The 15,591-nt window shown below is 54.7% G+C and overlaps 5 protein-coding genes across 5 annotated transcripts; 2 read left to right on the top strand and 3 right to left on the bottom strand.

Annotated features, from left to right (window-relative positions):
• Positions 1-137: 137 nt before the first annotated feature.
• Positions 138-1,994, bottom strand: POSPLADRAFT_1157259 (hypothetical protein; the record flags this gene model as incomplete). Its single annotated transcript, XM_024487156.1, has 9 exons — positions 138-551; positions 593-665; positions 719-876; positions 935-1,060; positions 1,112-1,162; positions 1,297-1,427; positions 1,476-1,704; positions 1,766-1,801; positions 1,857-1,994. 9 exons carry the CDS (start codon positions 1,992-1,994, stop codon positions 138-140), a joined length of 1,356 nt encoding a protein of 451 aa, XP_024334074.1.
• Positions 1,995-4,304: 2,310 nt separating this feature from the next.
• On the bottom strand, positions 4,305-7,840 carry POSPLADRAFT_1157650 (hypothetical protein; the record flags this gene model as incomplete). The annotated part of the gene is made up of 3 exons (XM_024487221.1): positions 4,305-6,680; positions 6,739-7,338; positions 7,634-7,840. 3 exons carry the CDS (start codon positions 7,838-7,840, stop codon positions 4,305-4,307), a joined length of 3,183 nt encoding a protein of 1,060 aa, XP_024334075.1.
• Positions 7,839-8,385, top strand: POSPLADRAFT_1061978 (hypothetical protein; the record flags this gene model as incomplete). Its single annotated transcript, XM_024481463.1, has 2 exons — positions 7,839-8,027; positions 8,092-8,385. 2 exons carry the CDS (start codon positions 7,839-7,841, stop codon positions 8,383-8,385), a joined length of 483 nt encoding a protein of 160 aa, XP_024334076.1.
• A 576-nt stretch (positions 8,386-8,961) lies between these two features.
• Positions 8,962-12,732, bottom strand: POSPLADRAFT_1157712 (hypothetical protein; the record flags this gene model as incomplete). Its single annotated transcript, XM_024487230.1, has 16 exons — positions 8,962-8,985; positions 9,100-9,217; positions 9,271-9,328; positions 9,379-9,401; positions 9,462-9,525; positions 9,585-10,073; positions 10,131-10,176; positions 10,236-10,362; positions 10,495-10,554; positions 10,613-10,746; positions 11,180-11,545; positions 11,617-11,677; positions 12,047-12,141; positions 12,240-12,274; positions 12,490-12,528; positions 12,576-12,732. The coding sequence occupies 16 exons, from the start codon at positions 12,730-12,732 to the stop codon at positions 8,962-8,964; spliced, it is 1,896 nt and encodes a 631-aa protein (XP_024334077.1).
• A 443-nt stretch (positions 12,733-13,175) lies between these two features.
• On the top strand, positions 13,176-15,556 carry POSPLADRAFT_1067951 (hypothetical protein; the record flags this gene model as incomplete). Its single annotated transcript, XM_024482250.1, has 2 exons — positions 13,176-13,316; positions 13,424-15,556. 2 exons carry the CDS (start codon positions 13,176-13,178, stop codon positions 15,554-15,556), a joined length of 2,274 nt encoding a protein of 757 aa, XP_024334078.1.
• Between the last annotated feature and the right edge of the window lie 35 nt (positions 15,557-15,591).

Genomic DNA, 15,591 nt, shown 5'->3' on the forward strand with positions numbered 1-15,591 from the left:
TGTACTTGTAGGCCGAGTCAATGTCCAAGGCTTCGTGACGCTGAAACCTTTTCATGTAACTGTCACGATGGTTTTCAACAATGCACATGCAGGAAAGGCGCAGTGGATGGGTCATCTATGAGAGAACTGGATCGCAGTTACATTGGATTCGGTACCTTCCACCCTCCCGCTAATCCCATGATACTCATCGGGTCGTACAAGCCTTTCAACGTGGTAAGCTCGGATAAAGCTGTTCCATATATCGAGCTCAGCGGAGTTCCATACACGGCGTAGTTGGGATAATGCGGTGCGAAAAGTATGGCAGTCTGGCCCTCCGCCAATGCTACTGTAGTCAGACTGGACGCACTGGCGACGATCGCGTCGTAAAATTCGGCGTCATATTGCGGATGCACCCAGCCGAAGTAGAGGTTCAGTGGTAGGAAGCGCTGAACGCGCGTGTACGGGTAGGCCGATGGCCCGCCGTGATCGAGGATGGTCGGCAGGAACGGTTCAATATCTATACTGATGATATAAGCAGATTGATCTTGGAGCTCGTTGTACCAGAACTGGCACTGCGTCAGTCAATGTACAGGGGAGAGGACTGGGAACGTACTTCTATCAGCGCAATGGCCTCCTCCAGGATCCCTGGTGTAATTCGCTCCACTGGAGCCGTATGGTAAAGTCCGCTACGAAAGATTGGTGAGGATTTAGATAGACATTGGATAAGCAGAAGTGGTACCGGCAATTCAATGACACCTCCTCAACCGAACTCAAGATGAAAGACAGGAAGGACTGTGTAGAAACGGTGGACGCCAAGGAAGGAACGGCTATGAATTCATCAAAGATGCCTGCCGGGGGAGTTGGTGCGTCGTAAAACATGATCACGGATGAGACGAGCTAGGCAAGACTCGTAATTATTGAAGCCCATAATGTGGACATTGATGTACGAACGTACCGCTCCACCGATATAGTCATAAGTCGTAATTATGGCCGCCTTGGGATCGACAACATAGTTCGCGAAGTTATAGGTCGCATCTGTGACGGCTTGAACCTCAGCTCCGGAGTACGTTACTTGCCCAGCCTTCGCTAGATGAGTTATCCATGCAGCCATTGTATAGCCTGTCCGACATACCCACACCTCCCCCTGAGGGAACGTTCTCAGGATGAATGTTGTGACAATGCCCTTCGAAGACGTTTGTCAGGAAAAGTTGAAGTGTAAGATGTCATATAGCTCCGCAAACGCACATAATTGTTGTAGCCGCCCTTGGTAGATACTGTTAGGCTAAAAAGCGCAGACCCTTGACAGTGGGTTCTCACCTTCAATCCGTAGAACAAGTCGGGGTTATTAGAATCAGTAACATTGACGATAGAGCCATTTGGCAGGACCAATTCGAAAGCTTGGATTGTGTCAAGCGTTAGACCGTATTGGTTTGTTAGCCAGGAGTAGCCTGTGAAGTGTGATACTCTCTCTACGGATGCAGCAGAAGTACACAGACCTCCGCCCAGAGTATACCCAGACACCCCTATACCAGATACTCTTCCGCCAACGACGTTGACATTGTACGGATCGAGTGCTTTGTAAACATCATCCCAAACCAAACCTGTGCCAAATGCCACAGTCTCGGTGTCAGAGTCGTAATTCACAGTATTGAATCGCGTCATCGCAATCGTGACGCCTGGAGTGGACGAGTATCCGGGATTCATGATATGACCACCATCCTTAACCTACACATGGAAACATGATTAAACAAGACACTATAAGATCATAAGCCAAGAAAATACCTACCGCGAACGGAGTTTGGTTTTCACCCAAAATCTGGAGCTATATAACCGGCACAATCAAAGACTGTTGTGCCGATAGAACAGTTGCAACGTACAATGATCCCGACATCTTCAGCCGTACCTGGCTCCACAGAACAGACGGAATCTTCCGTGCTCGATGTGGCATAGTGGGATATGTCATGCAGGTACTGAGAATCCGCTGCGATGCGAGAGATCAGTTTTTTGAAAAGCATGGTAACTCGGGTACCCACCGGGATAATACACAGAGGATGCAAGAGAGAGTGAAGCCGCGATCTGCTGGCACGTAGTTTCTGTACTCGCGTTTTGCGCATAGACCCATGCGCCTTGCTTCAGAGCTGTCAACGCTAAAGCAGTCGTGGCTGCGAGAAAGTACATGACGCTATACAGTCAGCTTGACCACCTCGGTCTCGCGAGATTGGTTCACGACTTATTCGAGTTGTCGAAGAGTGCGATAAGGGTGTCGCGCTCATACTGTAGTATTTTATAGGGTAGACGAACGTATCGCACGGAATGCCACACACACGGAAGCGATGCGGAACATTGGCCTAAACGAGCTGTCGCAAAATTCCTGGAGGATGGCTGAGGGTCATGGGCCCTCGAGGACACTGGTGGAGTAAAGTATTGGTAGAATGAACATCATACCAGTCTAACCCAACGTCGGCGATTGTCAGGGCTTCGCAGAAGGCATTAACTTTCAGAGATGTAAGCTATATATAGGACAGTCGCTCAACGAGAATTGTACACGACAAATAAGTACGCCAGTGACGGATGATGTAGAAGATATCATGAGAATTAACACTTACATCAGCCTCCAGAAATTACTAGACGATTGACCGAGGTCTACAACGATGAGAACAGGGACTGGTCAATGTCGCTTGGTTATGGTAAGAAACTTACAACTAGGGCCAGACGTAGACTGAAAGCCTGCGCTCGCGCTAGGATGTGGGGAGCGGGAGCTCAGGAATATATGAAACCGGGCTTTCACCAGAGGCTAGACAAGACGAGGCCAGATCTTGACTTAATCCCTGACTTGATTCACGCCATAGATAGTGCCTATCACGGTCTTTGAGGGGCGCAAATCTTGGTATGCGGTCGTATGTTCACCTCGCATGCTATCCGCTGAGATTGAGCGAACATAAGGTCGCGATCGTACCATTTTGAATTTACGGCCCGGGAGCGTTAATTGTGAGAGACCCATGAAGCTGATATAGCGGATAGCTATAACCTGCTAGGCCGGCGCCCATAATGAATGTTTAAGCTACATATGATTGAGTGAGTGACATACAAAGGCTAAATCGGACGCAATGAGACAGCACTGCCGCAGGCGCCTCGAGCGTAGTCGGAATCAAGTTCGAGTTCGGGCGCCTAGATATTACTATGTGCGGATATCCAGAGTCTGCGAAGACATCGTGTTCTGCTCACAGGACTAGGGTACAATGGTCCAGGCACTAGACACGGATATGCCGAGCCTACGAAGATTGAAAGAGTTATCTTACGTCTCGCTCACTAGCTCAGGGATCTGATCACTGAAATCCGGCCTCGACTTGCACTGTAAGCCCGCCCAATGACCGAAACCCTGCCGACATGGTGTAGTATCATCTCTTTCCGTTACGGCATCCCGCATTTGCATCCGTACTATCTGCAGAATCAAGTCAATTAGAAGGTGTTTGAACGTGTCCTTGGGGCCCGTCAGACAACACGGGTTGTATATAAGTACCACGGAGACGCCTTGCATTACAAATAGCGAGCAAGGGAAACAAGCTGAATGATATCGTTGCAGAGGCCTACATAATTTCCTGCATATTTTGCTTGGATCAACCTGACTGGCTGGTCTCTTCCATCGCCAATCTCTGCCGCTATCGAGGAATATGAAGTCTGTCAATAATGATTTACAATGATCAAAGAACAGCGCAGCCAACAAGACTATGATACCGGGGTAAGGAACGACTATCTTCCGCATACGGTGACAGATCTATGAGCCTTATACAGGGGTTGAAAACATAGTCATGTCATTCTACAGAAATCATGGCATTGAAATTTGCCCATTAATACTGCTATAGCGATACTAGCGAAGCGTACTTGGGGGGCAACTCGTCATATCATGGAAAATGGCATGGGCCCATAAACATACGTGCGTGGAACATGAGGCTTGCAGATACAGACAGAAAGGAGACTGGAGACAGAGAACAAGAGAGCAAGAGGAAACAATGACGATCATGCCCATGTACACTGCCTATCGCAAGGTACAATGAGGACCAATAAGATACAGGGAGAACTGAAGACAAATAAAATAATGACAGTGAGAAGAATTTTAGCGTCCAAGGGAGAAGCCTATATGGCACTGAGGGATGTAACGGCGGACCAACAATGCCAATCGCAATGGACGTGCAACAGCGAGGCCCGATCAACAAACTAATAGACGATTGAATGCTCAGCGTTGTGTTATAGCGACAGATCCATCGGATTCACTCACCCGAAGAGAATTGGGAATGAATCCTGACGAAACAGCACGGGTGCGCAGGCTATCGCTGGAAGATCTCCGTAATGGTTCTTCGGCGCTCCTTCCTGCCCAAACTGCCAGACATCGTGGCAGTTCGGCCGCTACCGCGCACTTCCTCAATACTGTCCATCCCACGTTGACTGTCTATGGAAGCTCTAGGTCTCGTAGCTATCGTCCTCCGCCAGCTCTCTGGTCGCTCTGTTTCTGACCCCGACATCGGCGAGTTCAACATGGCTGGGGCGAGGGCAAGACGCACAGGCGGTTCGTCATCGGGAGGGGGCGGGTTGGACTTGGACAGGGCACGCAAACGCCCAGTGCGTTCATCGCGTTGTTGCACACCGCTCAATGTCGACATCGACACAGTCGAGGGCCGCGAAAACGTCACGCCATTTGATCGCGCTGAATTGGATGACTCGCTGCGAGTGATAGCCTGAGGGGATGGCTGCGGGTACTGGTCGATCTCAGCCGGAGAACCGAGCATGGAGACGGTATGCGTTGTCAGTGCTGTCGTGGCATTCGGAGGCTTGATGACAGATGTGAAAGCGCTCGGCTCCGCGCGAACAGTGATGTTCGAGTTATTCGATACCTTGCGGCGCGAGCTTCTTTCCGAAGCACTTGTGTCACTGCGATTGAGAAGGGACTCGGATGGCAGAGTAGAGAGTGAAGGGGGAACTGCAACCGGAGGTAAAGCGCGCGTGCGCTCGGAGATAGCAGAGTGGGATGTCCTGGACGTAGGCGTTGGCGAAGGCTCGTAATTGCCCGGTGAGTCCTGGGCATTAAAGCTGGTCTTGATGGGTGCGAGTGCCTCTGGGGTCGCCCTTTGGTCCCGTGTAATATAGAGTCGACGAATAGAGGATGATGCTCCAAGATGCGAGACGTTCCGGACTGTCTGCGGTGTCTGCTCACCCACTGCCTCTGCGACACTCCTGCCTTCGCTGCTTGAAGTCGCCGATCCTTTCATCAAGAGAGAAGAGCCGGGTCTGACATGGCTCCTCTCGCGACTCGACAGCCTCGATGCAGATTCGCGGAGCTCGCGCGGATCCCAGCTTCGTCTCGTCTCCCTACTTTTCCTCCCGTTAGGACCCCCAGTACTGCTCGCTGGGGTGACATCCGATGGCGTTCTTCTAGCGGCTTCGTCATCGAGGCTCATCGTTCTAAGGTGCTGCTGTTGTCCATGAAGAGCGCTGGTCTCGCGGATCACCTTCCCGACTCCCAAAAGAAAGCCTGTCATATACCGCACGATATCGTCGCTGGCCCTCAGGCTTTCACGGTGCTCCGAGCCGACCGACCTCCAAAGCTCGGCCATATCACCACTTTCGCCGGTGTCTGCTACCTCAGCCTCAATCTGTGCCTCTAGTGCTCTGTTTGTGCCCGACTTCAACATGCCGTTCAGCTTGTCAAGCGCATGTACGACATGCTGGGCATTTTGGAACAACTCTGGGATTGTGTTGGTGGTAGTGTGTCCCATAGAAGGAAGACGTTGCAAGTGGGACTCGAACATGCCCAGTGCCTCCAACATAAGGCGGCGATGTTCTGCATTTGAATCGCGACTCGGACCTGGAGAAGTGCCTGGTGGAAGCTGGGCAATAGGAGAAGGCCTGTAAGCAGCGAACGGTGACGAGTAAGCGCGATCAGACGAATGTTGTGCATATCCATCTTGCGTTCGCGGAGACGTCACCTTCTCGCGTTCGGCAAGACTGTAGCTTGACTTCTGCGGACGCAAAGAAGGTGTGGGCCTTGGCGGAGGCAGGTCGCCGTTTTCGTGATGCAGTGCCGCCATGGATGTGCCTGGACGCGAGAGTCCGGCACTGTAGCCATTCCGGTGCGAGCTGCGCTGGGACGACGGTGCTGGCGTACGAGGCTCGTAGTGAGAACCATTGGGCGGCCCTTCAGTGACCCGCGAGCTACTTCCTACGCCCCTACTAACCCCAGGTGAAGGCTCCCAATCGTCGTGAGCCACAGACGAGTTACCAGTCGATTTGGTTCGCCGGGGAGATATCGGCACGTTATCTCCGCCAGAGAACGGATCATCGCTGAGATCGTGCCGTCTAGTCAATCCGGCGGCGCGCAGACCCTCACTCACAAGGCTCCTGCCTCCACTAGACAGCAGCATGGCATCGGAGCTACCACCTCTATGTCCCTGACGTCTGCCAATCGGTCCGTTACTACGAGATGGAGTTTCATGCGCTTCGTCTTCTCCATCCCCAGGGGTGGATAAGTCCTCAGACAACCAACGCGTTTGATGCTTCCGCGTCAGCTCACGGACGGTAGAATATCGCACCGATCCCGGGCGACGCGGAGACGTCTGCACAGTCGACAAGTTTGTGCGGGACGCCCTTGGAGAAGTTGGGGAGTTGCGGTCAGAATGCCGATATGGTGTAGACGACTCGCCATTGGACTGGGCAGCACGAATACATTCATATGGTGGACGGAGAAAAAAAGATGCTGGACCATACCTTGCCATCCAAGCTCCTCCTATCTCTCTCGCGAAACTCACGAGGTAGCGGTTGTCTATTCCGCTTACCGCTGCTGCCCGTCGGGCTCCTGCGTGAAGATGCTACTGCTGCAAGTGCAGCAGTCGTCACATCTTGATCGTCTTCTTGCTTGAACGTCCTGTAAATCTCGTCCGCCGCTACAGACCGCCTCTTCTTCGGAGTGCGTGAGGGACCGGGCGACGGTCCCCTGTCCCTATCGCGTAGCGGGCGTGTACCTTTCGCCGGAGAGGCAGGCGCAGATATCCGCCTCTCGCGAAGGGGTGGTGGTGCTCCGAAGTTGGGATGTGTGGGGGGTGTCGCAGATAGATCTTCGGAAGAAGGATATGAATAGGTCGAGAAACGCTGACTTTCGCGCTCGGTTTCAGAGCCGGAGTGTGAGGGCTCGGGATAGCGGCCGTTTGCGGGGAGTGGATTTGATGCAGACTGAGGTCGTGGAACGGCAGAGGGAGGACGCGAAGAAGAGGAAGAGCTGCCGGCAGAAGGGGGAGTCATGGGGGACCGAGATTGAGAAGATGGAACTGGTGAACTGAGCCGGGACATTGAAGAAAGTTTGTCCAGAACCTGCGACAGTCGATCATGTCATATGGAGGTTCAACATGAAAAGGTGCACCGAGCGAGTCGATATATGCGCGCAGAAAAGGAAACATGTGCGCCGTCCGCAAGTTACACGGCGAGGTACAATGAGCACGACACAGGCGATAAGAGAGAATTCGAGACAAACAGGAATAGAAGCGTTGTATCGAGAGCAAGATACCGTATGCACAGTACGGGGAAGCAGACCATAAATGGTTGATGGACCAAGAGAAAAATCACTTTCGTTAGTCCTCGAACAGAACATCCTTCGGTGAACACACACCATACGATTGCGCTGCGCCAGGTTTTTCACGCGTTGCAATGCAGAGGCATTATCATTAGGCGTTGCGCTAGATGCTCTCCGACCGCCCGACAGCCTCGCCGTGTTGTCCTCGTCATTTTCGCGATCGCTCCCGTCGTCTTCATCGTCCGTAAACGCTGGTCTGCTCCTGGATCTGCTGTACCGCCTACCGTAGTTGCCATTGGACATGTCTGGGTTGGAGTTTGGACGAGAGCCGGTCCGTTGGCGGAGACTGCCGGAGTTCACGCCTTCGTTGTCACCTGCACTGCCGCTCCCCGTCGAGTTCGTTGCGGGCGGCGAGGGCAGACCAGACGAGGAAGACAACGGACTGAGTGGTTCAGGGAGGTCGGGCAGAGAAGGGGGCGTCGATGTGCAGGTAGAAGAACTAGGGCCTATGTAAATTGCCGACAAAGGACGCGACTTGGCTGCCAATGGAGTAGGACGGGGTGTCATTGCACGGGACAGAAAAACATGCAGGTGAGGTTGACGGCGGAGACGACGGTATACTCGTCACCTTCGGCGGCGAGGACAGCCGGGAGCTGGAGCGAAGAGGAATGGCTCCGGCGTCACAGACCACGTTGTGCAGCCTCGTTTCCAGGGTGTCGAAGTTCAATTGCAGCCTGCTGCTTTCAGACGCCTCTACAGCCGCGCCGTCCCCGCAGCTCACCTCACTGTCGCTGTTTCTGGACCACCTCACCGCTCAGGCTATGAGGTTGCGGTACGGGAGTTTGTAGTGGTAGGTTTGGACGATGTACCGCATACCAGACCATAACAAGGCGCCTTGTAATCTGCTCACACCGGCCCTATTAGTTCGCACTGTTCCCATGGGCGCCGTAACCGTAAATCATGTTGTCGAGATCTCGACCCGTCTCACAGTTATAAGGCACAAGCAAACATTAAGGACCCCCCACGTCGTTCTTTCAATACATTTGTATTATAGGACAGGTGAAAGCTGTATGAAACATTAGGAATGAAAATATATGGTAATACATACAAGTGCGAGAGGAGTGGAAGGAGCTATCTGAATTTCTACAATGCTTGGTACCGTTCAAAGATCGGCCTAGATTCCCTGTATGCGGTATAGTATTGGTTACGAAGTTGATGCGCTGGTGGGTTTAAGCGGTCCCCAAATAATAAGCATAACATTATTGCTGAAGTAAATCAAAGCATCAGAGGAGACAGCAGTAAGTATGTGTCAAAGCGAGGCACCATTTCACGGTCGATAAGTATGTAATATGTGGATTGTCTGGGTATATGCCCAAATGCTTTGTCGTGTCACAGAAGTTGGCATTGATTACTATGTCGGAGAATTACGCCTGCGCGTCGAAAGGATGCTAGGCAATCGGATTGAGCACATGAGTATAGCCCCTGCCAGCATTGTAATCTTCGGAGAGATTTGTCCATTCAGTTCGTTCAGCCGGCTTTACTACTGAAATCACGACACTCACTGAAGAAAAGACAACTCCCTTCCACCATTCATAGTCGGGTCCAAGGATAGCCCCGCTTATGGGTGTGCCGATAAGTGAAGAAACGCCAACAGGAACCAACGCTAGTCCCATCCGTTTCCTAGCAGCGTGACAGGTCAGCAACAGACGTCAGGAGACGATATGTGCACATACCCCTCGTGCGCCTTCTCGTCGCTAAGCGATGCTACGGCAGGGAGATAGAGAGAGATAGCTACAATCCAATGTCAGGAAATTACGTTAGTGTCGGGAAAGACGGCTCACATGTGCCGAGGAAAAATCCGTAACTGAATAATGTAGAGTTGATGAGAATCAGCATATAATCTGTTATAGCAGTACCGACGCACATGATAATGAAGAGTATTAATCCGTACGATGTTGAGCACGCGAGCATTGAGAATTCAACACCGCCTATATAATTAGCATCAGGGTTGTGCTTCTTTAAGATCGTCGATCTATCGAGGACGCACCTGCGCAAAGCAAACAAACCATATATACATCAAAGGGGCTCCACCGATCGCCCAACCAGTTGGGAAATATGCGACCAAGCATGTTGGAAATGTTCATGACGGCGAGCGCATAAAATGACAATTGCTGGCTGACGCCGTGCTGCTCCGCGAACAGCTGCACATAATAGGTAGGGAACCATTTCCCCAATCCTGTCAGGAAACCCATGCCCAAGAAGCATAGGTATTTTGCGTCGTAAATCGACCCCTGGCGGGTCGATTGGTCGTTCAGATTCGTTGTCTGGATACTGTCCTGGCGGACTTTCTCTAGAACCTTTTCATCGATGATTGAGCTGGCGTCCGCTTGGTCCGTCCGTGCGATGGTATCCTTCGAGGGATGCGGCTCGAACATGAGCAAGTTTCCCAGAAACAGCAGACCCAGACAGAAGAAAGCGGACAAGCGCATTGTCCACCCAAACGTCATGGGGCTGTGAAGGAGATAGTTCAAAGCCACTACATTTCGCATCAATCAGGGAGGCTGACGACATGATGTGCAGGCCTTTGCCTCACCAGAGAAGACGAATCCTCCGAGCGATCCTCCAGACATCACTACCCCCTATTAGATTGGGAGGTAGGTGAGCACACGCAGTCTGCTGCATTGAACCCACAACGTACCATGGCGAGGGATTTATTTTGCTTGAAGTGCTGCGTGACAATGACGGACGTAGAAAGGTAGACAAGCCCAATGCCTATGCCCATGCCTAATCCTTGTGCGAGAAAGACTTGATAGTATTGATGTGGGCTAACTAGAGAAAGCATAAAATGACTAAATTGCACGGGAGTACGCACCGGGAAAGAGACCGCAAGGCAGCGGGGAAGGCGTGAATAAATGCGTTGAGCATAGGTATGTATGTCAATTAAAAAAATCACGAACCAGATCACGAAGATTACAGAGCCGGCTACTACGGTGTGTCTGAAGTATCCCTTGTCTAGCCTATATGGAGACTGTAAATCAACGGCACAAGACTCTATACCATACCAGTAATACTCACAGGTCTCCGCCAGGTGCCGCCAGAGCAAGGTCGAGGAAGAGCTGAACACTGCCGATCCAACTGATGGCTGACGGCGACATGTTGTCGAGGAATCCTTGCGAGTAGTACGTTTGCATCACCCCGAACGCTGACATCTGCCAAGAATCAGGACTATTACGTGCGACATGGGGACATGGACCTACGAATCCGACAGCACAAAATTGTACAAGCCAGGCACCAATAACTGACCGTGAGGAGCTTCGTCAGATGTCGGGGCATAGGGTAGATTGTAGCAAATGTTATTCACGTGTGGACCAAGCTCGCCATGGACCGCAAGCGTAGACGTCCTTAGCGGCATTTAGAGAAACCTCGTGCACGAGTCCTATGTCCTGGGTTGGGCAGGTTGCAAGCGAGACGTCGTCCGAGCATCGTGAGGGCTTCGTGGCAGGCATAATGAACGGGTCTGGAACGAAAACCCGCTAGGCATTGCACTCCACCTCTTATACCTCGCTTGCGAGCTCTTATCAGCCGAGGAACGCAGCGCGGGGGTTGTAGCGAGAACAAGAACGACAGAGCCGAGGCACGTACCCGAACACGATTTTGAGTGTCAGCTAGGTCAGCAGGAGGACTAGCCCGCCGCCCAACGGCCATTGCAATGCTCTCAGCCCGCTTAATTTCCGCGCTTTTCCAAGGACTCCGTCTGCGCTCCGCGTCTCTTCGGACCAAGCACATCGACGCGGCTCTCAGGCACGCTGTATGGGGAAGAGACACTGCGGCGCTACAGGCTGATAGCGGTGGACGCCCACGGCAGCGATGATCATACAAGAAGAAATAGAACGGGAGGACAAAATGGAAGTGGAAATGGAAGCGAGGAACTGGCGCTTCCTGGGCGTTGTGGCGCTTCCATGCTGCCGGGCAGAGCGATAGGCATGCTTCGACTTTGAGGACCAGGTCCTGGCGAGGCATCAGCACGTCGGTTCTTCAATGTAGGGCGTATGACGGGTCTGTGCATTGTCATGACATACAAGGTGACTGGCATTGGCTATGAACATACTGCCCAAATGCTGGCAGATGGAAGGCGCAGATCTTGATGATATGACAACACAGTTAACAATAGGCTGGCAAGAAGCCAGAGCGCGCATCTGCGCCCATGGCTCCATCAGTAACAAGAGTTGACGCTGTGCCGTGCAGCGCATTCTGTGCCGCGTGCTCGAACATGAAAAAGCATATTGTCGGCACAGGTTCCACGCTACCTCCTGTACACGCAACGCCGACTGAAGACATGCTCGCTTGAACGCCGCTGTTGTACGCGCATGCATCAGATCGCGAGATCAGCACGGATCATGAAGCCTCACGGTAATTGACTGCATAGCATACCGCCCGCTTACGTCGTGTTTTAGACGTGTACCCCATTGCATTCGGATCTCCGCGAATTGGAAGGAGGCCTCAACGCACCGAGCGCGGGGGGCAGCGAGCGCCGGCCCTTGTGGCGCCGGAGCGCTGTAGTCTCCTGAGAACAGACTAGACAATTCCTTCAACCTGCGCAGGCTCTGGATACCCACGTCGAGCGCTGTCGCCCGGCGTCAGCCTATGGCGCGAGGTCCATGAGCGAGCTACGTGCATCACGTCGTCGGCAGTCCACACTCACCTCCTGCCTGTTCCTCCAAGGATTCGCCCATTGGACTGCATGCAAACGTAGCCGACATGCACGCACACAGGTCTGTGTCTGCATTTTGGGATGTGATCTGATGCAGATTGCTATGCCGAGTCATCTCTTTAAAAATGTATGACGTCCTGTATAGTATGAGAAGGGCTGTAGAGCCGCCCGGCCTCCCAAGAGCAGAGGGCAACATGAAACTGAGCTTGTCTGGGGACCTCTGAGACCTCGCTGAACGCACAAGTGAAGCACAGTACGCCGACTTCCCCTTGCGCCCCTGCTTGAAATTAGATTTGAGACGCTATTTCACGTCTAGCATCTGCTGACCGCCTATCTCGGGCCAGCTCACACGGGATGAGCGTTGTTGCCCTCGGGGACGAGCGGCAACTGTGCGGTCCACATCAGAAGCATCAGGCCGGTAACGTCTGCGCATGCGCAGTGTCCAGACTACCCGCTCGAGGTTGGCAAGCTCGGGCACCCTCATGATTTCTGCTGCTCGACTGCTGCTTTTGCGACTGTGTGGCTCCGTGGTGGACGGGATGTTACAAGGCGTAATGCCTCACTCGCAGAAGAGATGCTAGCCCGAGTAGAATGTGTGCGCCGCCGTCGGCTAATGTTACGTGCGCACCTTCTAGCGCCGTCCTCGTCTTCCAATTTCCTGTATCAGTCAGCGTGTGCACATGCACGCGGTTTCTTTGGGCTTTTTTGTGTGGATAAATTCCTTGTGATTGCAGCTAGAGATACCGCGATGCGGTGTCTGTGAGCATTCTGTGTACATTTCGGATTAGTTAGAACGAAGAGTTCAACGCTAGTGTTAATGTTGGGTGGCATATGACGAGGTGGAGATCAGATCTCGAGTCGAGAGCGATGAGCGACGAAAAAGGACTAGCTCTCCCCGGTTACCCGCGAATTTGACCGATGCTCAAAATGACCGGAGAAGGCCAAGGACAGACCAGCAAAGGCAAGCGGTCTCCCGGCGCGCTTCTGGGCTGCTCTCAGGCCGCCATTGCAGCCATTCCTCGTTCCCATCACACCGCGAAGTCCCCCTCTCGCACTTGCGCTCTTCTAGTGTGCCGTCTCGCTAGTCTGGCGTCGCCTCACGCTCTTTTGCACCACGTTCATTTTACGTCTCTCTCGACAGTCACGACTGCACGACCATGCACGCGCGTCTGCAGGCAGGACACCGGCGAAGACGCGCTAGGGCTTTAGAGGAACGCGATCCGTCGCTCATCAACCTCCCGTTTCCCATCCCGTCCATACCGATCCTTGGTCCGCTCTTGTCTCCCCTGATTGGCGGGGAGCCATGGCCGGCGGCGACGTCCACGCGAGCAGAGCAGACGACAAAAGTCTCGCCAACCACAACACAGGCGCAGGACACCTCACCTGCAGCAGATCCTTCTTCCTCTCCTGCGCAGGACCCCACGCCAGAGCCGCAACAGACGTCGACGCCTGCTCAAACAAATCCATCGCCCACTCCCACCGACTCGGGTGGGGGCTCTGAATCCGGAGGTTCTTCTGGGGACGGACAATCGGGTGGGGAAGGTGGCGGCTCCGAAGGCGACGGTGGCGGGCAAGGCAGCGGGGGGTCGAGCAGCGCGAGCGGGACAGGAGCGAGCGGAGGAAGTGGTGAGAGTGAGAGCGCAGGTGATGGCAGCGGCGGATCGACTTCAGGGTCATCGGTGTCAAGCCCATCAGACCCAACAGATCCTGCCAACGCCGCCTCCGCCTCGCGTGGCTCTCAGACCCTCTCAGTTGCAGCTGGCTCTGGCAACACCCCCGCAGTTTCACAATCACCATCAGGTCAATCTACCAATGGCTCTGGCGATGCAGACATTTCTCCATTCACTGTTGCAGGCGCAAGTGCTTATAGAACAGTAGCACTGGCGGGCGCGACTTCCGTACCCGCGGCCATAGCCAACGCTCAAGGCGGGGCAGTCATCTCAAGTTCCCTCCCAACCGATGGCTCTACAGGCGAAAACGGCGTCGGGAGTGCGGCGACTGGAGTATCCGGTGTTGCCGCACTCACCGGCTCTGATAGAGCCGCCGCTCCGCATCAGACCTCAAGGCCATCTTCCGGCGCAGGCTCGTCCGGGAGTGGCAGCACAGCAGGGGGCGGCACCGGGCAAAGCGCGGGACAGTCTGGCTCTGCAGGAACTGCACACGATCCCTCCTCGCGCCATCATCTGTCTCAAGGCGACATCGCAGCCATTGCGGTGCTCACAACCTTCTTCTTCCTCCTGCTTCTCTTTCTCTTCCTGCGCAAGCGTGCTATCTCCCACCGCCATGACAGGCGGCGCCGCTGGCTTTTGGGCGGCGGCGAGAAGTCGTGTTACGGGCGTGCAGCCGCTTCAGGCTCGGACACCGCGTCTCGGAGCAGCAGCTTCGCCACCCCAGCCGAGTGGGAGGGCTTCTCTCCGACGAGCTCAAACGCACAAGCCTCCTCCATTCACTTCGCTTCCACCGCTCCCGCAGCGCCCATATCCGATGGAGAAACTGTACACGTCTGGCCGAGCAACCTCAGTGGGTCCATCGCCACCCCCTTGCTCGCACCGACGGCCGCCTCCGAGCCATTGCCCACCGTCCGCAGCCCGGATCGCGTGTCCTGGGGCAGCGACGGGCCGTTCGTGGACTCCTCGGACGCGTCGTCGGACGGCTCCGGCGAGACGGACTGGCTCACCGCGCCCAGCAGCGCCGCGCTGCACGTCCGCAGTGTCGCCCTCCCGTCGCCCATGTGCGTGCGCCCGTTCACGCCGTCCGAGGCGTGGGAGTTCCCGAAGCCGCCGTCCCACGCCGCGGCGTCGGACGAGCCCGACGCGCGCCGGAGCCGCGCTTCGACGCACGCGACGATGGTCACGCCCGACTCGCTCCTCGTCTCGACGGTCGAGTCCTCGACGTACGCCACCGCGCCCGAGAACCCGTTTGCGGACCCCGCGAGCGCGTGCACCGGCGAGGGCGAGGGTGAGGGCGAGGACGACGGGCACACGGTGGAGTCGGCGGACGCGGAGACGGCATCGCACTTCGCGACGGTGGAGGTGATCCGGCGGCCGTTCGTGCCGACGATGGACGACGAGATGGCTGCGGCGCCGGGCGAGCGCGTGCGCATGCTGCGGCGGTTCGACGACGGGTGGGCGTACGCGGAGAAGGTCCCGCGCGGGCGGCGTGGCCTGATCCCGATTGACTGCCTGCGCATGCCGGAGGAGGAGCTGCCTGCATTCCTCGCGGCGAAGCGGCTGAGCAGCTACCGCGGTGCGCGCTCGCCGAGTCCATTGTGGAGGGGAAGCGAGCAGACTGTCGGGACGGCCTTCTGAACCGCATGCTTGACTTCACCGCAGACTACGTGGCG

Source organism: Postia placenta, assembly GCF_002117355.1.
Source record: "Postia placenta MAD-698-R-SB12 unplaced genomic scaffold POSPLAscaffold_19, whole genome shotgun sequence".
Lineage (NCBI taxonomy): Eukaryota > Fungi > Basidiomycota > Agaricomycetes > Polyporales > Adustoporiaceae > Rhodonia > Rhodonia placenta.